Genomic DNA, 27,548 nt, shown 5'->3' on the forward strand with positions numbered 1-27,548 from the left:
CTCCACTTGATACTGGCTGCCGACTAGACATGGAGCCATTGATCACTACCCATTGATCCTGACAATCTAGCCAACTTTCTATCCACCTTATAGTCCATTCATCCAGCCCATACTTCTTTAACTTGCTGGCAAGAATACTGTGGGAGACCATGTCAAAAGCTTTGCTAAAGTCAAGGAACAACACATCCACCACTTTCCCCTCATCCACAGAGCCAGTTATCTTGTCATAGAAGGCAATTAGATTAGTCAGGCATGACTTGCCCTTGGTGAATCCATGCTGACTGTTCCTGATCACTTTCCTCTCCTCTAAGTGCTTCAGAATTGATTCCTTGAGGACCTTCTCCATGATTTTTCCAGGGACTGAGGTGAGGCCGACTGGCCTGTAGTTCCCAGAATCCTCCTTCTTCCCTTTTTTAAAGATGGGCACTACATTAGCCTTTTTCCAGTCATCCGAGACTTCCCCCGATCGCCATGAGTTTTCAAAGATAATGGCCAATGGCTCTGCAATCACATCCGCCAACTCCTTTAGCACTCTCGGATGCAGCGCATCTGACCCCTTGGACTTGTGCTCATCCAGCTTTTCTAAATAGTCCCGAACCACTTCTTTCTCCACAGAAGGCTGATCACCTCCTCCCCATGCTGTGCTGCCCAGTGCGGTAGTCTGGGAGCTGACCTTGTTCGTGAAGACAGAGGCAAAAAAAGTATTGAGTACATTAGATTTTTCCACATCCTCTGTCACTAGGTTGCCTCCCTCATTCAGTAAGGGGCTCACACTTTCCTTGGCTTTCTTCTTGTTGCTAACATATCTGAAGAAACCCTTCTTGTTACTCTTAACATGTCTTGCTAGCTGCAACTCCAGGTGTGATTTGGCCTTCCTGATTTCACTCCTGCATGCCCAAGCAATATTTTTATACTCTTCCCTGGTCATTTGTCCAATCTTCCACTTCTTGTAAGCTTTTTTTTGTGTTTAAGATCAGCAAGGATTTCACTGTTAAGCCAAGCTGGTTGCCTGCCATATTTACTATTCTTTCAATTATTAGTACCAATATTATAAAATTCCAGTGAATTGTGCTAGATATGCCATGTAAGGTATCTATAAAGATGTTATGATTTGCCAAGTATGATAATCTTGTTTGCATCACCTTTGTTATAGATATGTATGGTATATCTGTATTTCCAAACTTGTGCTGTGCATCTGGGTGACATCTCCGGACAGATTGGCATCAGCACTGCCTAGCCTGTTCGATGGCCCATCAAGGATCATCAACTATACAATTGATCCTGTGGCATTACTCCCCATATTCTTCATAGAAATATTGTTATGATCTGAGTATGGCATGACTAAGATATGTTTTATGCAAGATGTGTCATGTGAGGTATCATTGGAAAGGTTATGATTTACTGATATGATTATCCTATTTGTAAGCAGGTATCATTTCTGTACCCGAAGTTCGGAATATGGACTATGTATCAATTACAAAAGTGCTTGCACCTGGGGAACACCCACCAGACAATAGGCAATCAGCCTGGATGGGCCATTAGAACTCTGAAGATACTAATCTCCCACCTTCCTGAGAAGCTTCTTGGGTGCTCCTTTGACACTGCAGGGTCACCTGATCATGTCACCTAGTATAGAATACCATCTTGATCTGCTGGTATTTTTCCACTGGAAGGGGGTGAGCATCAAACTAGGAAACAAAGGATTCCCGCCATATGCAAATCCTATTTAAGACTGGGGAGTGAGTTAATTTTGGGTCTTCTCCACTGCCTCTCCGCCCAAGAAGGAAGACTGATGAAAACACCTGAAGAAACAAAGGAACTAACCTGGGGGTGGCAGGGGCTGAGCCCAGGCGAAAAAGGTCAGCCTGTGAAAGGAATCCCTGGAGAGTTAAGCTGCAAGTGGTGCAGTTTACCTTCAAGAAACTCTGCAACCTTCACAAAACAACACTTAGGGTGAGAATTTGCTACTATTGACCAGTTAATTTAGTGTATTAAGCTTAGTTTGTGTGTTTGTTTTATTTGCTCAGTGATCTGCTTTGATCTGGATGCAGTGATCTGCTTTGATTTGGGGGGGGGCAGGGATAGCTCAGTGGTTTGAGCATTGGCCTGCTAAACCCAGGGTTGTGAGTTCAATCCTTGAGGGGGCCATTTAGGGATCTGGGGCAAAAATTGGGGATTGGTCCTGCTTTGAGCAGGGGGTTGGACTAGATGACCTCCTGAGGTCCCTTCCAACCCTGATATTCTATGATTCTATGATCTGTTGCTATCCCTTATAATCACTTAAAATGTATCCTTTGTAGTTAATAAACTTGTTTTGTTTTCTAAAACCCAGCTTGTGCGAATCATAACGGGATGGGGGTGGGGGAGCTGTGCATATCTTCCTCCACATTGAGGGAGGGAGAAAATTTCATGAGCTTGTGCTGTACAGATCTCTGTACAGCGCAAGACAATATAATTTGGGGTTTGCACTCCAGAGGGTGTGTGCACTTGAGTGCAGGGCAATTCCCAAGCTGAGTCTTCCCACACAGAGCTGATTGCAGACTCTGTGTGATTCTACAGCTGGGTGTGTCCCTACCAGTGTGTGCGTAGGCAGCAGGACAGGGTGAGGGAACCCGGGCTGGCGGAACAGGCGGGCTCAGTGGAACCCCAGTACATCAGGTGGCAAAGACCCATTAAGAGAAGGCAAGGGATGTAGGGACATGCCTACGGACACAACTCTAAGGCTTTTCCATGCCATGTGCTGTGAAGCTTGTGTTTGGGAGGACAAGGGAAGTACAAGCCACATTGGCAAAGGATATAAAAAGGCAGCTGCATCATCTCCATTTTGTCTTCACTCCTGCTTCTTACCTCTGGAGGAACTTTTCTACAAACTGAAGCTCTAAACAAAGGAATGAATGACCCATCCCAGCTGTTGATGTGTTCCAGAGAGACTTTCAAGCCAGCAAACTCAACAATACTGCTAAGAACCTGATCTATGGTCTTTGTAGTCTCTGTATGTATCTAAGTGCTTTATCATTTACCAGCTGTTTTCTTGTTCTTTCTTTTTTAGACACAAAAAGATTGGCTAGCAGTGTGGTATTTTGGGTACGAGCCAACCTAATATTGACAGCCTTTTGGGGTTCAGAAGAATACTTTGTATTCAAATAACTTCTCACTGTACTGGACCTAGGTGCTGATTGGGAACCAGAGAACTGGAATGCAATAAAGGGGGCTTTGTGATTTACATAAGAACATAAGAAGGGCCCTAGTGGGTCAGATCAAAGGTCCATCAAGCTCAGTATCCTGTCCTCTGACAGTGGCCAATGGCAGGTGCCTCAAAGGGAATGAACAGAACACGTTATCATCAAGTGATCCATGCCCTGTCACCCAATCCCAGCTTCTGGCAAACAGAGGCTATGGACACCATTCCTGCCCATCCTGGCTAATAGCCATTGATGGACCTATCTTCCATGAATCTATCTAGCTCCCTTTTGAACCCCATTATAGTATTGGCCTTCACAACACCCTCTGGCAAGGAGTTCCAGATGTTGACAGTGTGTTGAATGAAAAAACACTTTCTTGTGTTTGTTTTAAACTTGCTACCTCTTAATTTCATTTGGTGGCCCCTTGTTCTTGTATTATACAATCATAGAATCATAGAATCTCAGGGTTGGAAGGGACCCCAGAAGGTCATCTAGTCCAACCCCCTGCTCGAAGCAGGACCAATTCCCAGTTAAATCATCCCAGCCAGGGCTTTGTCAAGCCTGACCTTAAAAACCTCTAAGGAAGGAGATTCTACCACCTCCCTAGGTAATGCATTCCAGTGTTTTATGAGAAGGAGTAAATAACACTTCCTAATTTACTTTCTCTATACCACTCATTTCTATACCTCTATCATATCCCCCCTTAGTCGCCTCTTTTCCAAGCTGAAAAGTCCCAGTCTTGTTAATCTCTCCTCATATGGAAGCCGTTCTATACCCCTAATCATTTTTTGTTTTGCCCTTTTCTGAACCTTTTCCAATTCCAATATATCTTTTCAGAGATGGGGAGACCACATCTGCACACGCTATTCAAGGTGTGGGCGTACCATGGATTTATGTAGAGGCAATATGATATTTTCTGTCTTATTCACTATCCCTTTCTTGATGATTCCCAACATTCTGTTCACTTTTTTGACTGCCGCTGCACATTGAATGCGTGTTTTCAGAGAACTATCCACAATGACTCCAAGATCTCTTTCTTGTGTGGTAAGAATTACCACAAATATACATTGTATATGTATAGTTGGGATTATGTTTTCCAATGTGCATTACTTTGCATTTATCAACATTAAATTTTATCTGCTATTTTGTTGCCCAGTCTCCCAGTTTTGTGAGATCCTTTTGTAGCTCTTCGCAGTCTGGCTGGGACTTAACTAACTTTCTTTTTCTTTTCTTCTTTTCTTTTTTTTTTTTTTTGCTTCTTGATAACCAGCGTGGGGGGGATCAGAAACACAATTTGTGACATGTTGGTGAGTTTAACTTCAGTGTTAACCACCAGTTTTGGGAGAATCTGCTCTCCTTTTTTGCAGCCTGCCTTGACCTTGGCATTTTCAGTGACGGCTGCCCCAGAGTTACACACCTAATAATTAGAAAAACGTGGCCCCAAATCACTTGTGGAAATGGGACTTTGGCAGCTTAATCACTCTGGTGCTTTTGAAAATGTTACCCTGACTAAACAGTGAAACTGACAGCATGCAAAACGCCAAGTAAATAGACTGGCGAATAGAGTGTAATCTGTTGTTCTTCTCTAATCTCGTCCAGTTCTGTTTTATTCGGCGATGTTTGCAACAAGAGCCAGTGAAACATTTTCTGGGCGGAAGTGGGCTCGTCAAGATGACGCCTCATTAACTCCCTTTCCCCGCCTCCATTTCTTAAACTTTGCTCTGCTGTTTGCAGTTTGGAATCACCGGCTCCTCCCCATCTGTATGTGTGGGGAAGGGCATCGCCTTTCGGGCCTGGGGCAAGGAGGCAAGAGATCCCAGCCAGAAACAAGGTAAATATTCCAAATATGAAGCAGATGGCAGGCCTGTCACTATGCAACCCAACTGACAGGCAAAGCTGCTAAGGACATTGCTAAGAGGGCTGGGGAGAGGTGAGGTCAGGGAGCCAGTCCTGTCCTTGCATGCAGGGGGTGTGTCTGACTCTAAAGGGATTTGCTAAGGACACAGCCTTGTTCTTTCAGGGAGATAATATTTTCAGTTTAGGCTGAGATTATCTGTTTATACCTGTTAACCCTTGAATGAGTCTGATGCACTTCCCTAAGTGCATGTAGGTCGTGCATATGTGCCAGGATCACACTCCATGTCAGTAAATAATAAATGAGCGAGTGAACTCTGTTCTCTTTCTTCAGCCCTCGGGCTAGTCAAGCCTTTGACAACTGGTCAAAGGTTCTGATCTCAAGAATTCCCCATTTCTGAAGGCCACGCTGACCGCAGCCTCCCTCGATCGCTGGGTGACGTTGGTTGAACCTGTGCGGCTAGCAATGGCCATCTTTTAGCTTTCCCACGCGTGTGCTCTCTGAAGCAAACTGCCCGGGGACTATGAAGAGCAGCTCCTGAATGGATCAGGAGAAAGGATCCAACTTGGATTCAGACAGGCCCAGATCCTCACAGATATTTAGGCATTTACCTACCTTTGAGGATTAGGGCCCAAGAATCTTCCGAAGGAAAGGGCAGGGCAGACGGGTGGGGAATTGGTGCCCTGTTCTGCAGCAGTGCTGTCACCCTCAGTAATGTGTTTAATATCTCTGGTGCTGGGCTAGATAGACAGACAGATTTCTGATTCTCAAGGTGCATCAAAGGGGCTTGCTTGGGGTCTGACTCTCAGTTATAATAATGCCCCCGGTGCCCTCTTGGCAGCATAAAGGGGCAAGGAATGAAACACCCCCTTGTGCAGAGGTTCTCCTTCGTTGATGTGGAACTAGCATGAGAGCTCTGCAATGACCCTACTTCCAGCTCCTGCCATAGAGGGCATGTTCGGGACAGAAAGGGAGCATGGCTGATGTGCACTGTACTACTCTCTGCTTCCATAGGAGGCAAATCCTAAATCAGAGCAACTCTGAGGCTGCTCTAACTTACACCAGGGACTGGAAAGTGTCCTGCGGAGCCCCCTCAAAATATGTATGGTTAAAGGAACCACAAAGATGGTTACAATCTCTTTTGCCCACCTCATTCCTGTCCCCAGAGTAGGCACGGACAAACTGAGCCTCAGGTCCCCAGCATCTAACAGAGAGGCAGCTGGCTAGCTATGAACCGGATGAAAGTGAGGTGACAGGGAAAGTGCCAGGAGAAATTGCAGAGATTGTAGCAGTGCCCATGGTTGACAAGGTGCATCTATTGCTTGTCTCCGAGGTTTGGCACTTTGTTCCATCCCCGGCTGCTGCTGGATTCCCAGCTTGTGGCTGCTATATATGTTTCCTATTATCTGCACTTAGCACAGAGGTTGAGTCCTTTCCTTTGGTAGTGGGAGCTTGCCACACTTAGTCTTCCTTAGGTTTTGTTCCTTCCTGTCTCCATCATTGCCAGGGGTTCTTTGTGAGGCTGCACATCTGAACCACTTGGAAATTGCTGTTAGCACAGAACACAGTAGCTGTGATTAGCAGGGCCTGGTGGAGGGAGCCCACGACACCCACCCTCTGAGATCTGCTGAGTGATTTCTGGGGCAAGCCTAAAGTGCCGGGTCTGATCCTTAAGGCCCTAAATGTCCCAGCTGTTGGAGAGATCTCCCTGGCCGGTAGTGAGGCAGTTAGTATCCGTGGAAGTAGAACTGGCACCCGGGCACGCTCTGTGCAGGATGCACGGATCTGGAATTCACTTCCTTCCTGCATTTGCTAAGCCTGATGCTGATGATGCTCAGGAGGCACCTGATTGTCCCCCAGCAGGGAAAGGCAAATCACTGGGATGGGTGGGCTGATGAGGAGACAGAGGCAGGAAGTGCTGTCTGTCTGTCATAGAAGATTAGGGTTGGAAGAGACCTCAGGAGGTCATCTAGTCCAATCCTGGGCTGAAAGCAGGGCCAACCCCAACTAAATCATCCGAGCCAGGGCTTTGTGAAGCCTGACCTTAAAAACCTCTAAGGAAGGAGATTCCACCACCTCCCTAGGTAACGCATTCCAGTGTTTTACCACCCTCCTCGTGAAATAGTGTTTCCTAATATCTAACCTAGACCTCCCCCACTGCAACTTGAGACCATTACTCCTTGTTTTGTCATCTGCCACCACTGAGAATAGCCAAGCTCCATCTTCTTTGGAACCCCCCTTCAGGTAGTTGAAGGCTGCTATCAAATCCCCCCTCACTCTTCTCTTCTGTAGACTAAATAATTCCAGTTCCCTCAGCCTCTCCTTGTAAATCATGTGCCCCAGTCCCCTAATAATTTTTGTTGCCCTCCGCTGGACTCTCTCCAATTTGTTCACATCCTTTCTGTAGTGGGGGGCCCAAAACTGGACACAGTACTCCAGATGAGGCCTCACCAGTGCCGAATAGAGGGGAATGACCACGTCCCTCGATCTGCTGGTAATGCTCCTACTAATGCAGCCCAATATGCTGTTAGCCTTCTTGGCAACAAGGGCACACTGTTGACATATTCAGCTTCTCATCCACTGTAATCCCCAAGTCCTTTTCTGCAGAACTGCTGCTTAGCCAGTCGGTCCCCAGCCTGTAGCGGCGCATGGGATTCTTCTGTCCTAAATGCAGGACTCTGCATTTGTCCTTGTTGAACCTCATCAGATTTCTTTTGGCCCAAGCCTCCAATTTGTCTAGGTCCCTCTGTATCCTATCCCTACCCTCCAGCATATCTACCACTCCTCCCAGTTTAGTGTCATCCGCGAACGTGCTGAGGGTGCAATCCACACCATCCTTCAGATCATTAATGAAGATATTGAACAAAACCGACCCCTGGGGCACTTGTCTTGATACCAGCTGCTATGCTGGGAAAGTAGCTGGAGAGTCTCTTTTTTGTTTGTTTCAGAGTAACAGCCGTGTTAGTCTGTATTTGCAAAAAGAAAAGGAGTACTTGTGGCACCTTAGAGACTAACCAATTTATTAGAGCATAAGTTTTCGTGAGCTACAGCTCACTTCATCGGATGCTGTAGCTCACGAACGCTTATGCTCTAATAAATTGGTTAGTCTCTAAGGTGCCACAAGTACTCCTTTTTTTTGTTTTGTTTGTGAGATACCCAGAGTTTAAACTGGCGTGGCTGATACATTGATATTGATTTGGAAGTCTCCATTTCTTGTTTTTTTAACTTTCGGTCCCATTTCTTGTTCATGTGCTAGACAGAGCTTTTGATCTCTGGGTAAAGGGTTCAGAGCCACATTCCAGTCACCAGTGACATGAGTTGGCTGGGTCTCTGAGCAGCATAGGAATCCCGCTCCTGAAGGTCTACAAAACAAGCAGTGGTGTTTTTCTACCTCCCACCAAACCCCCAGCCATGGATAAGCCCCTCCCTGCTGGAAATTAGGGGATGGGTCATCATCTATGGGAAGAACTTGCTTTAGGATGTGGTGGATTCTTTGAGCCTTGAAACCTTTAAATCAGACTGGATATCGTTCTGAGAGAGATGCTGTAACTCATATAGAAGTTATGGGCTTGATGCAAAAATTACTGCATGAGGTTCTCTGGCCTGTGCTGTACAGGAGGTCAGATTAGATGAGCATAGTTGTGCCTTTCTGGCCTTAACAGCTATGAATTTATTAATCTGATATTTTTCTTTTTGTTGAAAACTGAATTTGTTGAAAACCAGTTTGAAGGGAAATTTTTCAGCCAGCACTTCTCATAAATGCAACCACTGTTTCGTTTATAATTAGTATCATTTTCCCCCAGTAACTCCGAAAAGTACATAGCATGGCCAGTTTGAACAGGGAAAGGTAATATCACAGTACAGACCCATTGGTCATCTGGGCATATAACAACATTAAATAAAAAGGAAAATTTAAGAAAAATACAAGGAAAGAACACAGGCCTGATCCTCTGCTGGTGTAAATCAGCGTAGTACAATGGAAGTCAATGGATCTCTCCTGATTTATATTAGCCAAATGTCTGGTCCAATGTGAGTAAAGAAAGCCAAGAAATAACGTATTCACTATTGATGTCAGCACAGTTATCCAGAGTAACTGCAATAAATAATTATTAAATGTTCTTTTCCCCCCCAAAATAGAAGAATTTTATTTTACATTTTATATTGTAATAAGCAGACTAGTGTCCAGGTGTCACCACTGTCTTCTACTGCATGATATCAAAATTGCTAACGGTGTGTCATATGTCCGATACTGCTTTTCCTAAAGGAGAGTCTCCTTGAATTTTAGCTCAAATGGGAGGAGGTTCTGCTTCTGGAGCAAGAATACCTGGGTTCTGTTAATTACTAGGCAAATGGCAGAGCATTTCTCAAGCAGTTTGTTCGTGACACATCCGGTTTTGTGGCGCTGTCATTTTTTTTTTTTTAAACAAGAATTTAGATGCAAAAGCCAGGCAAATCACTGAAGGCCATGCTGTTACAATGATAGCAATTTGACTCAAATACAGAGGCCCTTTTTCACTCAAAATAGCTCACTCTTGGCATTTTTGCACAAAAAATAGGGGGGGGGGTTTCAATTTGGCGATGAACTGCACAAATGTTCTAATTTCAAGGCATTCAGATGTCCTTGAAAATAGCTTGCAAGGCATATCCTTCCCTTGGAGCCAGATCCTGCAACTTTAATCCATGCAAAGAGACCCTCTCCTAGGTCTTGACTTTTATTTTTCCCCGGCGGTGCTCCACCCCCACTCCACCCCGAGATCCTTCCCCCACAGCACCGCTTCCTCCAAGGCCCTGCCCTTGCTCCACCTCTTCCCGCCCCCACTCTGCCCCCACCCCTCAGTCCCCTGCCCACTGCCTCCACCCTCCCGCAAGCACCTCCTGCCAGCTGCCGCAGAGCTGATTGGCGGCCCTGCCGAACAGCTGGGGCTGGTGGGTGCTGAGCACACACTATTTTTTTTTCCATGGGTGCTTGTGCCCCGGAGCCCCCACAGAGTCAGCGCCTATGGACACTCTGAAGAATGGAACAACACCTCTGTGCAAGGACAAAGCCCTTGTTTTGTGGTACTGGTCATTTTGCACCTACCTACTTGGTTCCCTGGGCAGAGAGAGCAGATTTTGGCCTCTTAGATTTTCCCTGCACCCTTATCCATGTGTGGCATGAAAGGCTGGATTCCTTCACTTACTCCAGTGCAAATCCAGGTTCGTTCCAATAACTGCCAATCAGTGGAAATGCTCCAGGTTTAACTGAGAGTAGGATTTGGCCTCTGGTATCTTTTGCCTTATCTCATTGCCTTGGGACGTGCCTTGTCTGTACTTTAGGTGTTTCCTTTGACACCAATGGCAGCTCAGTTGGACAGAGATGGGAGAGGGTTCCACATCCTCACTCCTGTGCTGGAAAGCACGGCCCTGTCAAAGGCTGCAGGCACTAGGGTCTACATGAAGCTGGAGAATGTCCAACCTACCGGCTCGTTCAAGATTCGGGGGATTAGCTACTTCTGTCAGGAGGTGAGCCCAGCATTGGGACGTTAGCCCTTGCTCTTCTGATGTTTTGAGGCACTTGGTGACTGACACAGTGTGCCATGAGTATGCCCAGAAGAAGGATGTGTGCATTTTTGTGTGTGGGTAGGGTGGTGCAAAATGCATTGGTGTGGGCGTAGTGGTGCAGAATGCATTGGTGTGGGTATGTGTTGCAAAATGCACTTGTATGTGCTTGCAAAATGGTGTGGAAACATTAGTGTATATGTGTGTGCAGTATGGGTGCAATATACATTGGTGTGTGTACATGGTGGTGCAAATAACGTGTGCATATGGCACAGAATGCATTCGAGTGTGGGTGTCGTCCAAATTGTACAACTGCCGTTGCAGTATTATAGCTGTAATTTTATCACTAATTTTACCTCCAAACGGTCTTGGCTGATGTACAGGACCAGCCCTGAGAAGTGAGTTAAGTGAATTCCAAGCTCTACTTTCTCTTTGGTTTCAGGCTGCCAAGAAGGGCTGCAAACATTTTGTTTGTTCAACAGGTAAATTTACTTCAAACTATTCTTCTCCCTTGGGCTACTTAGCAAGAAAGGGCCATTCTGCTCCATCACCGTATCCTTGGAAAGGTGACCCAGGCGTTCCCTGGGATGCCGATGCAGATGTCTTTAAAGCATAGGGGAAGTGGGACATCAGCTCTCGCCCTGCCAAGGCCCAGGTGAGGGCATCTGGCCTTTCAAATCCAGGCCAGAGAAGACACATTTGGGACTCAGCCAGGAACCCAAGGAGAGGGGAGCAGTGTGAAATGATGCAGTGGATCATTTCTGGGCATAATGTTTGTGTCTTGAGGCAGTCTCATGACTCAATGTTTCTAGCCTCAGCAGTAAACAGAGAGCAGCAGGTCTGGAGGTACAGAGGGAAGGAGAAACGGCTAGTCATCTGAAGGGTGGAAAGCCAGACATTCACCCTCTCAGCTGCACTAGCCACCATGCTCCCTGCACTCGAGTTCACTCTGACTGCAGGATATATTGGGGGTGCATGGGGGCTTGGCCTGTATCGGTGGGTCCATATTACACTGCACCTGGCATGATCTTGCTCATTCCAAAGTCCAGTGGATAGGGAGTCTGTAAATCCAAGTGTGGAAATAGCCCCAAAGAGGCTGCGGGTTATTCTATGCTGTGTGTTGGCGAACAGGTCTTACAATCCTACTCTCCCTTTGACTTCCGGCCTGGTCTCTGCCAGGGAGAGCAGGAACCTGCTACTGAAGGGGGCTGGGGCTTAGAGCCCACTCCAGGTTGACACATCAAGGCTCTTTTATCTGAATTGCTTGGTCCAGATTCTGTCGCAGGTTGGAGCCATTGAGGCTGGTGCCACTCACTGCACATTTCTGTATCCGCCTGGGTGCCTGTCTCCACACGCCCGCTTCCAGCTCTGCCCCGGAAGCCAGTAGGGGCAGTGATTGATGCTGTGATCTTTGTGACAAGGGAGCAGTGTGGACTAGCATGCTGTGATTTAGGGTCCCCTCCATGGTGGGGGGGCTTCACCCAAGCCCCAGATCCAAATAGCCCTCATCTGCAGTGTGTTCCGAATCCATGCGAGGACCCAGATGTGGAGACCTGGGTCTGTTTCTGATTCATTGGGTGGGGCCCAAATCCAGAGCCTGCTGGATCATTGTTCCATTGCCACGCTGGGGAGTCCCCAAGCCCCCACTGTTGTTCACCGATTCCTGTCTCCTTGTCCCTACAGGGGGGAATGCTGGCTTCGCCACGGCCTATGCTGCCAAGAAGCTGGGGATCCCTGCTACCATCATAGTGCCAACGAACACCCCTCAGGCCACAGTGCAGAAGTTGGAAGAGCAGGGGACGGAGGTGGAGGTCTTTGGGAAGGTACCCGTTGTCACGGATCCACAGGGTCTGTTCTGTGCCCCAGCCTGTAACCAGTCCCGTGGGAGTGACCCCTTTAGCAGGCCAGACCCCAAGGACCTAGGGCAGGTCCATGGAGTCCATGACACCAAAACTGGGCCTTTGGGCACCAGCAATCTCTGTCTCTCTCCGTGGCTCCCTGCAGCTGAGCCAGACTCTGGCTGGAGGCTTGTATCAGGCCCCTTTGGGGCGCCATGCTCCCAGGGAGTATTTGCAGCAACAGCAGGCAGCCTTTCCCAGACACGGTAACAATTTCTTAGTCACCTGGCCTCCAGAATCCGAAAGTCCTTCGGTTAGCATGGAGAGGCAAAGCTTCAGGAACCATCTTGGCTCTCTCTGTCCCTTTGTCTGTCAGTGCCAGGTGAGAACTCCTGCGTGTCTGTGGGCTCAGCTCTTACCCCAGACACCTTTCAGTCCATTGTCCTCAGCCTGCAGGTCCAGGCTGAGTTCCTATGTTCTGCCTGCTGGACCTTGCCGTCGCTACCTGGCAGTGGTTCAGACATTGGGGTTCCCGTTGGCTTCCCAGATCCTCCATTGATTTGCGTTGATTCTAGCTAGTTCTCAGCGACCAGGTCGCATCACTCCAGAGAGCCACGTGACGCTAACCCCTTGTGTCTCCCGGTCTGCCCACCAGCAGCGTTTGAACCCCTCTGCGCTCACTGGCTCGCAATCCCAAAGTGACAGGGAGAGTCATATGGATACGTAGCGGGGCGCTCACCCGCTTCTGCCCTGAAGCCCTGGGAGAGGGCTGAGGCTGCAAGAGGGCTGCTGCTAGGGAAAGCAACCAGCCTCGGCTGATTGGGGAAACAGCCACAGCTGCAGCCACACCCTAATCAGGGCCCAGCTGGCCTTTATAAGACGGCAGCGGGCTAGGAGGATACAGTCTCTCTCTGGATGTTGAGAGGGAGGGGTCTGACTGCTGGGAGCTGAGCAGGATACCTAAAGTGGAGCAGGGCTGGGGAAAGGCCAGAGGAGCTGGGGAGCTCTGGCCTGAGAAACCCCCAGGCTGCAGGCCTTGATAAAGCCCTTGGAAAAGAGTACTGGGGTTGCAGAGGGTAGCTCAAGGGTAGGCAGAAGAAGCAGGTCCAGACCCTCCTTGCTGATGATGAGTGGCAATTATACTGCAGTCCACTGCAGGGAGTGGAGGCTAGATGGTGCCTGGCAGTAGCCAAAGACTGAGGTGAGGTGGGGATAGAGGGTGTGGGTTCCCTGGGGGGAGACCCAGATCTCTGGGGGTACTGCCAGGGGGCAGCACCCTGGTGTGAAAGGGGCACTGGGGCCTGGGAGGGACTCGGGGAGGCCCAGCAGCAGCAAGTGGGACACTGGCCTGCAGAGGGTGCTCTGGAGGCTGGAAACACTAACTACCTGGATGACCAGCAGGAGGTGCTGCAAGCGTGAGTCCTGCCCCACTACAGGATAGTTCATAAAAACAGTACAGAAAATTCCCACATTGATCACTTCTGTGCCCTGGGAATGGGGGAAAACAGCACCTGGCAAACCCCTGCAGAATGGCAGTGGGTAGTAAAACTGCTAGAGGCCAGCAATGTGCACCAGTGGGGTTCTGGGATAGCTCCGTCTGGATCAGAACCTCCCCAAGGGTTCATCTCCAGCTCCTTGTTTTTACTCTGCCTGGTGTTTCACTTGCCGTACATTACCAATGGGTGGCTAGTAAAAATGTGTATCCTGGTGAATTCTACTGATCTGAATGGCCTGGGGGAGATCTGACACCCTTGGATAACAGGGGACATTCGGACCAACAGAAGTGCATGCCTGGCAACTCTCTCCTGCGGTTGCTTCCCCTCTCCCAGCTTCCCCTTCCAACCTGCAGCTCTGCTGCCTTAATGCTCATTACTCACCAGGGCTGGGTTGTGGGGAGGACACAGGCTGTTAGAAGAATTGAAATTCAGATAAACAGGCGTTACCTGTGTACTGAGGTGACAAAAGGAGCTGAATTCCAGCCTCATTCACCCTCTGGCACACAACCCCGTGCAGGTCATTGGGGAACAGGGCTGAATGCAAGATTTGGCCGGGTGTGTCATTTCTTGTCCCTGCAAGGTCCAATGCACACAAACATGCTCACAGAGCTGGAGGCCTCATTCTCCTCGCACACACAGACACAAACACACACCAGAACAAACATACAGATGCACACACTAAAAATCACTGGGCCTGATTCTCTTCTTCCCCCAGTTTTCCATCAGTGTAACTCCATTGCACTGGATGGGCTCCTGTCTCACCCTGACAGGAGAGGGTAACCAGGACCTGGTGCGTAGCCTCCCCTGACCAGCCAGGCCCCATTGGGCTTGGCACTGCACATACATATAAAGGCAAGATGGTCTGTCCCACAGAGCATGCAGTCTAAGTGGTGGGCAGCCCATTCCTGGGCAGCCAGGGTAGCGAGGGCTGGCTGAAGCTGGCAGTGGCAGGCAGGTCACGTATCCTTCCCTGCATCATTTTGTCGGTAGGTCTGGGATGATGCCTACGTAAAAGCCCTGGCGTTAGCGGAGACTGAAGGCTGGGTCAATGTCCATCCCTTCGACCATCCTTTGATCTGGTGAGAGATTAGAGCTTTGGCCCTTATACCGTTTTGTCTCTTCAGGCCTGGGGCCTCACCACACCCGCCCCTGCCCCTGCTCCCTGAGGCCCATGCCTGGGGCCTTGCTGGGATCCCCCCCCCCAGGGGCCCGCACCTGGGGCCTTGCCACCCCTCCACCCCCAATTTCTGTGTCTCCCTCTTTCTTCCTTTTACAAAGCCAATGCCCTGCTCATAGCTGGGGCTGCTGTTTGTGTAATCAGGCTGCAGAGGGTTTGCCCTGTGCTGCTTTGGGGGATGTGTGTGTCCCCTCTCCCACTGCACGGTTTCTCAGTCAGCTTCCAGGGGGTTATTGCCGATCGGCCCCCGTTTGACTGACCTCAGGCTCCGGCAGGATCCATGTGATGAGATGAGCAAGGAGCCAGGCAGGGTGCAGAAGAGATGGCACTGGGGGGAGAGAACTGCACAAGGTTGCTGGGTTCTCCAGGTTCCAGCTGCTCCCGGTGGACTCTGTGCAGTGGGAGTGTGGGTGGGTCAAGCTCTTTTGTCCTCCCTTTGGACTGAGCTGGCAAGCGTATGGTCGCAGCCCAGCTCCAGAGCACGGAGCTGCTCATCAGACCAGATCTCTGCTCTCTGGGGCCGCTGTCGGGCCAGGCAGGGCTGGATTAACCTTTTATGGGCCCAATGCCCAAGATATTTGTGTGCCCCTATAGAAGCAATGGAGCCTGGCGTCGGGGGGTTGATCCCTGGAGCGAGGGGCTGGCCAGGGGCAACGGCATAGCACGGGTGGCCCCTCTCCGCCCAGCCCAGTGCGAGGGCACTATTTACAAACCAGCAGTTGCCAGACACACAACGGTCCACCCGGCCCTGTGCTGTCAGCATGCCCCATGCCATGCCACACAACCCCCAACACCAGAACCCCCCACCCCGATGCCCTGTGGCCAGAGCTCCCCGGACCTGGTGTGCCCAGCACCCCCACCAGATCCTGCCACAAATGCACAGTGCCCTGCATAACACCACCCCTGCCCGCAGCCCCCACAGAACCCTCACTCCCTAGTGCCCCAACACACACAGATTTTCCCCACCCCCTCACAGCCCAGCACCCCACACAGAACCCCCACTCCCTAGTGCCCCAACACACACAGATTTTCCCCACTCCCTCACAGCCCAGCACCCCACACAGAACCCCCACTCCCTCACAGCCCAGCACCCCACACAGAACCCCCACTCCCTAGTGCCCCAACACACACAGATTTTCCCCACCCCCTCACAGCCCAGCACCCCACACAGAACCCCCACTCCCTAGTGCCCCAACACACAGATCTTTCCCACTCCCTCACAGCCCAGCACCCCTCTCCCCAGGCCCTCCAGAGACCCACTCCCCCAAGGTCTGCTGCCCGGTTACACTCTGGGAGGCAACTGTATCTGCTGGGCTGAGCTGGTTCCAGGGTGGGGAATCGCCCCGGCCCCTCGGGAGTGATGCGATCAGCCAGGCCAGCGCCTGCCCCGGCCGGGCTCCGTCAGGACCCACTTGCCTTAAGGGGCCCAGGCAACCCCCCCACCCCACCCCACTGTTCCCCTTCCCAAACTGACCGAGGCTGGCCAGGCTTCTGCACCAGTCCCAGGTGGCTCAGCTCCGGGGAGACAGGTGGGGCCCCACAGGTGGTGGGAAGCAGAGACTGCCCGGAGCCGGAGGTGCCCTGGGGTCCAGTCAGGGGGCAGAGAGAAGCCGGAGGGGAGGCCAGGAGATGGAGAGGAGCCCTCGGCCGACTGGCAGGCAGACAGAGAGGAGCAAGTGGTGGGTGGTGGGGGGAGCCAGCGGGCAGGTGGGGTCTCAGAGGACAGTGCAAGCAGAGCAGGACAGGGCCCCTTCTGAGCGTGGGCCCGGTTCCATGGTGCCACTTGTGCCATTGTAAACCTGGCACTGGGGCCAGGAGGCTAGTCTTTGAATGCCACCAGCTGGGGGTTTCCACGGGGAATTTGCTGGGCCTGGCCTGCCTGCCTGGTGTCCAGCTGCCGGTGCCGGTCGTTCCAGTGTCTCTCTGCGCCTGAGCAGTGGGAGAACGTGACCTGGCCGTCTGTGCAGCGGGTGTTCCACGCATGGCTGGCACGGCAGAGCGGAGGCGGGCAGCGCTGTAGTGATGTCAGACTTGATAGGCAGGGTGTGGCTAAGCCCGGAAATCCTGCAACTGCTCTGATGGGGAGCCTCAGGAGAAGAGACATTTGGGGAGCCCCTCATCCCCTCCACCCCCAGGTTGTGCCTGTGCATCTATCCATCCCTCCTCTCATGGTCCCAAGCCGCCTCCTCACTTCTCTGCTACCTCCAAGATTCTTGCCACCACATGGCCCACCTGGCAGCCTGTGTCCTGACCAGCCTCCCTCTGGAACTGCAGCTAGGTCTGCCTGGGACTAGAGGGCTGGGACTAAAGCTGCCCAGCCATGTGCCCATTGTCAGACCCTGGCACGGCAGGGATGTGTCATACTGAAGTGCCCATTGATTAGTTTCTCACAGCCGGTTTGCTGTCCCCACTCTCATTCCCACAGGCAAGGCCATGCCAGCATGGTTAGGGAGCTGAAGGATTTGCTCGGCCACAAGCCAGGAGCCATCATCCTGGCGGTGGGCGGTGGAGGGCTGCTGGCTGGAGTGGTGGCCGGCCTGCAGGACGTGGGCTGGCAGGATGTACCCATCATTGCTGTGGAAACCAAAGGAGCTGATAGCTTCAATGCAGCGCTCAGGGCTGGGAGATTGGTCACCCTGCCGGAGATAACCAGGTGAGGGTGAGTGTGGCAGAGACATGGGGGAATTGATTGCAAAGGGGGCTCTGCAGGGGGGGGAGGGAGGGTTTTCAGGGGGTGCGGGTAAGGGAGGGGCTCAGGGGGTGTGTGGGCGGGGGGGATCTGTAAGGGGTGTGGGTAGGGTAGGGGAGGGGCTCAGAGGGGGTGCGGGCAGGGGAGTGGGGATCTGAGGATATTATTATTATTTAATTGCCTTGCAACGGCATGTCGAGGCCTTGGCCAGGTGGAGCCCCGTTGCGCTAGGTGCTGTACAAACTCATTACAATGACAGGGAAGGGAAATGGCAGGCGCATGCGACGTACAAGTGGGTGGGTGGGGAAGGGAGGAAGTGGGACCAATAATAGTCGAGCTAGTGCTTTAGAAGAGGCGCGGCCCTAACCCAATGTGGTGGAGGAGGGGCTGTCACCCCGTTCCGCCCCTCCCTGCCCACACCTCTTGGCCCATGCCCCTCACTCACTCTCCTGTGGGGAGTTTCCAGCTGGTATCAGCTGCTGGACTGACCACTCTGGAGGCTGGAATCCTCTGCTTGGCTTTCAAATAGGAAATTCAAGGCCAGGCTTCCCTTCCCCACCTCCGACTGATGCAGCACACCCTTGCTTTGGAGGAACCCGCTCTAGGGGTGCGAACTTTTGCTGAATCACAGGCCTGGTTTTGTTGGGAACCTGCCTGGTTCCCTGCCAGCTTGCCTGGCTGGGTGCTGCGGTGCCCTGCCACGCAGGCTGCCCTGGGGCTGGAGAGACCCTGGGATTCCAGGATCTGCAGCTCTGGGGCAGCCCTGCCATGCTAGGCTACCCTAGTCCCACCCTCCCTCTGTGAATGATCTTCCCACCCTGAACTCCCTTGATTTATGAATGCCAGCAGCCGGCCAGGGACCTGTGCCCCCTGTCTGGCAGTTCAAGCCGGAAAAAGCTAGAAATCAGGACGGATCCTATCTCTGTCCAGGGCCCAACTTAAGAAGTGAGGGCGGTCCTGCTTTCAGACAGCAGTGACCTCCTCATTGTCTGGGCCTGGCGTGGCCTCTCAGGTACTGAGCTGGCCAGAAACCCGCTAAGATGATTTGGAAGCAGGGTGTTTTCCCAGGGATCTGGGGAGCTAATACCGTGTCCTCAGCTGAAATGAGCAAAGGAGATACCGAAACACAGGAACCCTCCGTAGCTTCGCTGGAGGCTGTTTCCTGAACTCCTGTAAGACTTTCTCTGCCATGAATTTTGTCCATGAGGATCTGATCGAGCTGACTAGTCAGACAGTCTTCCCTCTTAGGGCTGGGGTTTCCAGAGCAGGGTAAGCCTGTTAGGAGAGGAAGGATGGGCCAGTGGTTTGGGTGTAGCCTCAGGCTGGGGAGACAGAGGGTCTGTTCCCTCCTTTGCTGCAGACTTTGTGTGACCACGAGCAAGTCTCTTATCCTCTGTGTGCCTCAGTTCCCCACCTGGACAATGGGGAGAAGTTTCAGAGTAACAGCCATGTTAGTCTGTATTCGCAAAAAGAAAAGGAGTACTTGTGGCACCTTAGAGACTAACCAATTTATTTGAGCATAAGCTTTCGTGAGCTACAGCTCACTTCATCGGATGCATACTGTGGAAAGTACAGAAGATCTTTTTATACACACAAACCATGAAAAACATGTTTACCACTACAAAAGGTTTTCTCTCCCCCCCCGCCCAAACCCACTCTCCTGTTGGTAATAGCTTATCTAAAGTGATCACTCTCCTTACAATGTGTATGATAATCAAGGTGGGCCATTTCCAGCACAAATCCAGGGTTTAACAAGAACGTCTGGGGAGAGGAAAAAACAAGGGGAAATAGGTTACCTTGCATAATGACTTAGCCACTCCCAGTTTCTATTCAAGCCTAAGTTAATTGTACCCAGTTTGCAAATGAATTCCAATTCAACAGTCTGGAGTCTGGTTTTGAAGTTTTTCTGTTGTAATATTGCAACTTTCATGTCTGTAATCGCGTGACCAGAGAGATTGAAGTGTTCTCCAACTGGTTTATGAATGTTATAATTCTTGACATCTGATTTGTGTCCATTTATTCTTTTACCTAGAGACTGCCCAGTTTGACCAATGTACATGGCAGAGAGGCATTGCTGGCACATGATGGCATATATCACATTGGTAGATGTGCAGGTGAACGAGCCTCTGATAGTGTGGCTGATGTGATTAGGCCCTGTGATGGTGTCCCCTGAATAGATATGTGGGCACAGTTGGCAACGGGCTTTGTTGCAAGGATAAGTTCCTGGGTTAGTGGTTCTGTTGTGTGGTATGTGGTTGTTGGTGAGTATTTGCTTCAGGTTGCGGGGCTGTCTGTAGGCAAGGACTGGCCTGTCTCCCAAGATTTGTGAGAGTGTTGGGTCATCCTTCAGGATAGGTTGTAGATCCTTAATAATGCGTTGGAGAGGTTTTAGTGGGGGGCTGAAGGTGACAGCTAGTGGCGTTCTGTTATTTTCTTTGTTGGGCCTGTCCTGTAGTAGGTGACTTCTGGGAACGCTTCTGGCTCTATCAATCTGTTTCTTTACTTCCGCAGGTGGGTATTGTAGTTGTAAGAATGCTTGATAGAGATCTTGTAGGTGTCTGCCTCTGTCTGAGGGGTTGGAGCAAATGCGGTTGTATCGCAGAGCTTGGCTGTAGACGATAGATCGTGTGGTGTGGTCAGGGTGAAAGCTGGAGGCATGTAGGTAGGAATAGCGGTCAGTAGGTTTCCGGTATAGGGTGGTGGTTATGTGACCATCGTTTATTAGTACTGTAGTGTCCAGGAAGTGGATCTCTTGTGTGGACTGGACCAGGCTGAGGTTGATGGTGGGATGGAAATTGTTGAAATCATGGTGGAATTCCTCAAGGGCTTCTTTTCTATTGGTCCAGATGATGAAGATGTCATCAGTGTACCGCAAGTAGAGTAGGGGCGTTAGGGGACGAGAGCTGAGGAAGCGTTGTTCTAAGTCAGCCATAAAAATGTTGGCATACTGTGGGGCCATGCGGGTACCCATAGCAGTGCCGCTGATTTGAAGGTATACATTGTCCCCAAATGTAAAATAGTTATGGGTAAGGACAAAGTCACAAAGTTCAGCCACCAGGTTAGCCGTGACTCTATCGGGGATAGTGTTCCTGATGGCTTGTAGTCCATCTTTGTGTGGAATGTTGGTGTAGAGGGCTTCTACATCCATAGTGGCCAGGATGGTGTTATCAGGAAGATCACCGATGGATTGTAGTTTCCTCAGGAAGTCAGTGGTGTCTCAAAGGTAGCTGGGAGTGCTGGTAGCGTAGGGCCTGAGGAGGGAGTCTACATAGCCAGACAATCCTGCTGTCAGGGTGCCAATGCCTGAGATGATGGGGCGTGCAGGATTTCCAGGTTTATGGATCTTGGGTAGCAGATAGAATATCCCTGCTCGGGGTTCTAGTGGTGTGTCTGTGCAGATTTGATCTTGTGCTTTTTCAGGGAGTTTCTTGAGCAAATGCTGTAGTTTCTTTTGGTAACTCTCAGTGGGATCAGAGGGTAATGGCTTGTAGAAAGTGGTGTTGGAGAGCTGCCGAGCAGCCTCTTGTTCATATTCTGACCTATTCATGATGACAACAGCACCTCCTTTGTCAGCCTTTTTGATTATGATGTCAGAGTTGTTTCTGAGGCTGTGGATGGCATTGTGTTCTGCACGGCTGAGGTGGTGGGGCAAGTGATGCTGCTTTTCCACAATTTCAGCCCGTGCACGTCGGCGGAAGCACTCTATGTAGAAGTCCAGTTTGCTGTCTCGACCTTCAGGAGGAGTCCACCTAGAATCCTTCTTTTTGTAGTGTTGGTAGGGAGGTGTCCGTGGATTAGTATGTTGTTCAGAGGTGGGGAGAAGAGTATTGCCCAGGGCTGGTGTAAAGACAGATCCATTGAAGCTCATGAGGTGCTTGGACACTACAGTAGAGGGACTGTGGAAATATCTTTGAAAGCTAGGAGCCCAACTCTGTAGGCTTCTTTGGGAATCCCAGCCTTGGACTTCAAAGGCCACCTGTGACCATCCCTTTGCTCTGGATGAAATGATCGGACAATGCTCTAGTTTGCTGCAGTCAGGGCGATACAATCAGGTCCTGTCTAGGGTGCAAGCTCTGCAAGCTCTTTTAACACGCTCTGGAGAACACCATATTGAAAGGCTTTTATAGGTGGGACATAGATTGGGCTGCTGCTCATGCTCTGGGTCTGCAGCAGCATAGCAATCATTGCAGAGTTCCAGCACCTTCCACCTCTAGGGGCACTGGAGTTGAATCCAGCCTGAGTCACTAATGACTGCAAATTCTTACTGTGTCTGTTGACCCTTTGGTGGCTCTTGTGTGCAATGAGTTGGCAGGCCTCAGTCCAGGGCTCCACATCACCAAAACCCAGCAACACTGTTGGCCACCTTGGGGGCAATCCCAGCAGAGAGGCAAAAGACTGGATGGGCCATGGAGACCAAACTCCCACCTTGTAACCTTGTGATGGTTTCCTCCTACTCAAGGCTGAGGCTCATTGGTGGGGCTCACAGCTGTCCCGTGCTGTCTGGTCAATGTTGTTCCACAACGGCTGCCAGCCTAGAACCCTGCACCACCACAAAGTCCTAGCTGCAGAGATCAAGAGGTGAATTTCTCCCCACCCTCTGGCCTGGGGTGGATTTCCCAGCTCAGAGTGCTAATGGGGGCTCGCTCTCTTTTGCTCTCCATTTCCCAGCGTGGCCAAATGCTTAGGAGCCAAGACGGTGTCTGCCCGGGCACTGGAATGTGCCAGCGAATGCCAGGTCATCTCACAGCTGGTGGACGATGTGGAAGCAGTCCAAGCTGTGGAGCTGTTCCTGGGTAAGTCCTGCAGACGCTGGGTGCTGATGCTTCTCTGTGGCTGACTACAGTGAGCCAACAGCACCACCCAATGCCTATCAGAGGTGCTTCATGCTCCAACTTCTTTCTTTTTGATAAGGAAATTGTTGACCCTTGGTTTCTACCAGTTCTCTGCGAAATAGGAACTAAGGTTTAGTTAGCATTTTTCTGTCAAACAGGGACTGGGGAAATCGGCTCTAGGGATCAGAGGTACTGACAGACCCATCTGTGTTACAGTTATAGCCGTGCCATGCAATTACAGCCCCGCTGTGTTCCAAATAGAAAAGGAGGACTTGTGGCACCTTAGAGACTAACCAATTTATTTTTAATAAAAGTCCTCCTTTTCTTTTTGCGAATACAGACTAACACGGCTGTTCCTCTGAAACCTGTGTTCCAAATGTATCCTAATAATGTATATTTGGTTTCACCCGAGAAGAGGGGTCCAAACTACAGCCAATAAAGGACTTGTGCCATAGGCCTGAAGAAATTAGGTGTTCCTCAACTGGCTTGGAGCACAATTTAATGGGAGGGAATTTGAACATTAGTGGACAGGTCAAGCGGGTCACGTATGCAGTATACCAGCTTAGGCTGAAAGCACAAGGGCTAGTCTCCAATTAGTGCCTAAAGTCATTCCTCCCTCTAGTGGCTTCCCCCTGTGAGGGTAACAGCCTACTGCCAGTGCATAGCGGAGTTCCTCCTTTAGCTCATGTGATGGAAGTTTCTGCTTTTGAGCATGAAGGATCTTTCTTTCTTTCTTTCTCCTTTGTGCCGGCATTGCCCAGATGATGAGCGGCTGCTGGTCCAGCCCGCCTGCGGAGCCCCTCTGGCCTTACTCTACACGGGTCGGGTTCAACAGCTGCAGCGGGAAGGGCTCTTGAGCCCGGACCTGGACTCCATTGTCGTCATCGTGTGCGGAGGAAGCAGCATCCAAATGGCTGGGCTCCAGGCCCTGAAAACCCAGCTGGGCATGAAATGACTGCAGATGCCGACCCCAAGATGGCGTATGGGGCAGGGGTGCATGGGATCCTATGGAGACACTAATAATTCATATCACTGGGTTTTTGTTAGTGGCATCTAATGGAATTCAAACCAGTTTATAGAATAAATATCAAAAAGAAAAGGAGGACTTGTGGCACCTTAGAGACTAACCAATTTATTTGAGCATGAGCTTTCGTGAGCTACAGCTCACTTCATCGGATGCATGCCGTGGAAACTGCAGCAGACTTTATTTATACACAGAGAATATGAAAAAATACCTCCTCCCACCCCACTGTCCTGCTGGTAATAGCTTATCTAAAGTGATCATCAGGTGGGCCATTTCCAGCACAAATCCAGGTTTTCTCACCCTCCACCCCCCACACAAATTCACTCTCCTGCTGGTGATAGCCCATCCAAAGTAACAACTCTTTACACAGTGTGCATGATAATAAAGTTGGGCCATTTCCTGCACAAATCCAGGTTCTCTCACCCCCCTCCCAAAAACCACACACAAAAACTCACTATCCTGCTGGTAATAGCTCATCCAAAGTGACCATTCTCCCTACAATGTGCATAATTAAGGTGGGCTATTTCCAGCACAAATCCAGGTTTTCTCACATCCCCCCCACCCCCATACACACACAAATTCACTCTCCTGCTGGTAATAGCTCATCCAAACTGACCACTCTCCAAGTTTAAATCCAAGTTAAACCAGAACATCTGGGGGGGGGGTAGGAAAAAACAAGAGGAAATAGGCTACCTTGCATAATGACTTAGCCACTCCCAGTCTCTATTTAAGCCTAAATTAATAGTATCCAATTTGCAAATGAATTCCAATTCAGCAGTTTCTCGCTGGAGTCTGGATTTGAAGTTTTTTTGTTTTAAGATAGCGACCTTCATGTCTGTGATTGCGTGACCAGAGAGATTGAAGTGTTCTCCGACTGGTTTATGAATGTTATAATTCTTGACATCTGATTTGTGTCCATTTATTCTTTTACGTAGAGACTGTCCAGTTTGACCAATGTACATGGCAGAGGGGCATTGCTGGCACATGATGGCATATATCACATTGGTGGATGTGCAGGTATACGAGCCTCTGATAGTGTGGCTGATGTTATTAGGCCCTGTGATGGTGTCCCCTGAATAGATATGTGGGCACAATTGGCAACGGGTTTAGTTGCAAGGATAAGTTCCTGGATTAGTGGTTCTGCTGTGTGGTATGTGGTTGTTGGTGAGTATTTGCTTCAGGTTGCGGGGCTGTCTGTAGGCAAGGACTGGCCTGTCTCCCAAGATTTGTGAGAGTGTTGGGTCATCCTTTAGGATAGGTTGTAGATCCTTAATAATGCGTTGGAGGGGTTTTAGTTGGGGGCTGAAGGTGACGGCTAGTGGCGTTCTGTTATTTTCTTTGTTGGGCCTGTCCTGTAGTAGGTAACTTCTGGGAACTCTTCTGGCTCTATCAATCTGTTTCTTTACTTCAGCAGGTGGGTATTGTAGTTGTAAGAGAGCTTGACAGAGATCTTGTAGGTGTTTGTCTCTGTCTGAGGGGTTGGAGCAAATGCGGTTGTATCGCAGAGCTTGGCTGTAGACGATGGATCGTGTGGTGTGGTCAGGGTGAAAGCTGGAGGCATGCAGGTAGGAATAGCGGTCAGTAGATTTCCGGTATAGGGTGGTGTTTATGTGACCATTGTTTATTAGCACTGTAGTGTCCAGGAAGTGGATCTCTTGTGTGGACTGGACCAGGCTGAGGTTGGTGGTGGGATGGAAATTGTTGAAATCATGGTGGAATTCCTCAAGGGCTTCTTTTCCATGGGTCCAGATGATGAAGATGTCATCAATATAGCGCAAGTAGAGTAGTAATGGTCACTTTGGATGAGCTATTACCAGCAGGATAGTGAGTTTGTGTGTGTGGTTTTTGGGAGGGGGGTGAGGGGGTGAGAGAACCTGGATTTGTGCAGGAAATGACCCAACTTTATTATCATGCACATTGTGTAAAGAGTTGTCACTTTGGATGGGCTATCACCAGCAGGAGAGTGAATTTGTGCGGGGGGGGGGGGGTGGAGGGTGAGAAAACCTGGATATGTGCTGGAAATGGCCCACCTGATGATCACTTTAGATAAGCTATTACCAGCAGGACAGTGGGGTGGGAGGAGGTATTTTTTCATATTCTCTGTGTATAAATAAAGTCTGCTGCAGTTTCCACGGCATGCATCCGATGAAGTGAGCTGTAGCTCACGAAAGCTTATGCTCAAATTGGTTAGTCTCTAAGGTGCCACAAGTACTCCTTTTCTTTTTGCGAATACAGACTAACACGGCTGTTACTCTGAAACCAATAAATATCAAGCTACTCTTATGGCTTGGATCCTGCGCTTACCACTGACTGCGTTAATGCTGCTGGGCATGGCTGCCGTGTCCTGGGTAAGAATGAAGGAGGAGTCAGCCGAACAACGTTGGTTCTCTGAGCTGTGGCAGTCTGTGCCATTTGGGAAGGTACTTTAGGACACTCATTAGAGCTAGGCAAGTTAGGGATTGTGACTATCCATCACTGTGGTTTTAACCCATCTTTCTCAGTGTGAATCGTTCACGACTGACCCTGATTTCTTTTATTCACGGCGGTTTATTTGCTGAATAATTCTCAGACAATGGGGCAAAATGTTCATGTCAGCTCTTCGTTATTTGCGGTTGGTCACCAGTCATAACAGAGTTGTTTCTGCTTCCTGATTGGATGACTGAAACTTGTTTAGCTAGCAAATAAAGGAAAGTGAGTGACGGATTCCGCATAGCGCTCTTCACAGGCCAAATGCTCAGATGAATAAATATTTGTGCTAAAAATCTGTGAAACCCTTCTGGCTTCATGATCATTTTCATGAATACTCAACAGCACACTTGGGAGAAAGGAAGTCTTTGTTAAAGCTCTAACATCCCTTCCTGCTCAACTAAGGTGTCAGATCTGACAATACCCATCTCTGAGACCATCCAAGGAGTTCTCCAGCAAAACAGGCCTAGCTATTCCAGGTACTGTGTTGCCCATTCTGATGATTTTATTGTAAGTCTCATGATATTTGGTGCTTTTCTTTAGAGCTGTCAATTAATCACAGTTAACTCACACAATTAACTCAAAAAAATTAATCGTGATTAAAAAAATTAATCATACTGTTAAACAATAGAATAACAATTGAAATTTATTAAATATTTTGGATGCTTTTCTACATTTTCAAATATAGTAGTTTCAGTTACAACACAGAATACAAAGTGTACCATGCTCACTTTATATTATTTTTATTACAAATATTTGCACTGTAAAAATGATAAAGAAATAGTGTTTTTCAATTCACCTTATACACGTACTATAATGCAATATCTTTATCATGAAAGTGCAACTTACAAATTTTGGAGTTTGCAACACTGCTTATATTTCTAAGCTAGAAAAAAATCCTTTAAAAACAAAAGCCTTTCAGGGCTGAGAAAGGAGCAAAAGGAGCAGGACTCAAACAAATTTAAACAGAATCCTTTGTGGTTCTCCTTAAAATCCACCAAAACTTTGGAATGTCCCCTGGACACGTCGTCGTCTTCCGCCAAACTCCCCTAAATGGCCTTCTCTCTTAAGCCTCACCCACTCTGTATCCTCCAAGGTACTCCTTGATCTCCTGTTCCTTGCCACTGTTCTCTCAACCCTCCGCATAGATGCACACGGCCTGATTTTTCAGAGGTGCTTGGTGTTCGCAGCTCCCACTGTCTTTAACTAGAGGAGTGGGAGCTCAGCATCTCTGAAAATCAGACCTGTAGGGTTTTCCCACTGCTACACTGGGTCCCCGCAGCCTGCTGGGCCCAGATCCCAAGGAATCTGCCTTATACACTCCCCTGAGGTCACAGTAGATTCTGGAGAGAAGAAACAAGCATCTGATGCAAGGAAATTATGATTTCAGTCCACAAGGGGGCAGCAGAGTCTCTCCGACCTGGAAGTTCCATACCTGCAGAGCACACAGC

General features: G+C 49.7%; 1 protein-coding gene across 2 annotated transcripts; it reads left to right on the forward strand.

The window, feature by feature from the left end:
- Positions 1 to 1,236: 1,236 nt before the first annotated feature.
- LOC140898691 (serine dehydratase-like) lies at positions 1,237 to 26,756 on the forward strand. Of its 2 annotated transcripts, XM_073312874.2 has the most exons (9): positions 1,248 to 1,953; positions 4,917 to 5,013; positions 10,354 to 10,539; positions 11,018 to 11,057; positions 12,259 to 12,398; positions 14,900 to 14,988; positions 17,512 to 17,739; positions 22,444 to 22,568; positions 23,369 to 23,756. In XM_073312874.2, the coding sequence occupies exons 1-9, from the start codon at positions 1,793 to 1,795 to the stop codon at positions 23,560 to 23,562; spliced, it is 1,260 nt and encodes a 419-aa protein (XP_073168975.1). In that variant the 5' UTR covers positions 1,248 to 1,792; the 3' UTR covers positions 23,563 to 23,756. The 2 variants fall into 2 exon arrangements, with proteins under 2 accessions (XP_073168976.1, XP_073168975.1); XM_073312875.2 differs by lacking the exons at positions 22,444 to 22,568; positions 23,369 to 23,756 and adding an exon at positions 26,443 to 26,756 and having other exon boundaries at positions 1,237 to 1,953.
- The last annotated feature ends 792 nt before the right edge of the window (positions 26,757 to 27,548 follow it).

This window comes from Lepidochelys kempii, chromosome 15 (genome assembly GCF_965140285.1).
Source record: "Lepidochelys kempii isolate rLepKem1 chromosome 15, rLepKem1.hap1, whole genome shotgun sequence".
NCBI lineage: Eukaryota > Metazoa > Chordata > Testudines > Cheloniidae > Lepidochelys > Lepidochelys kempii.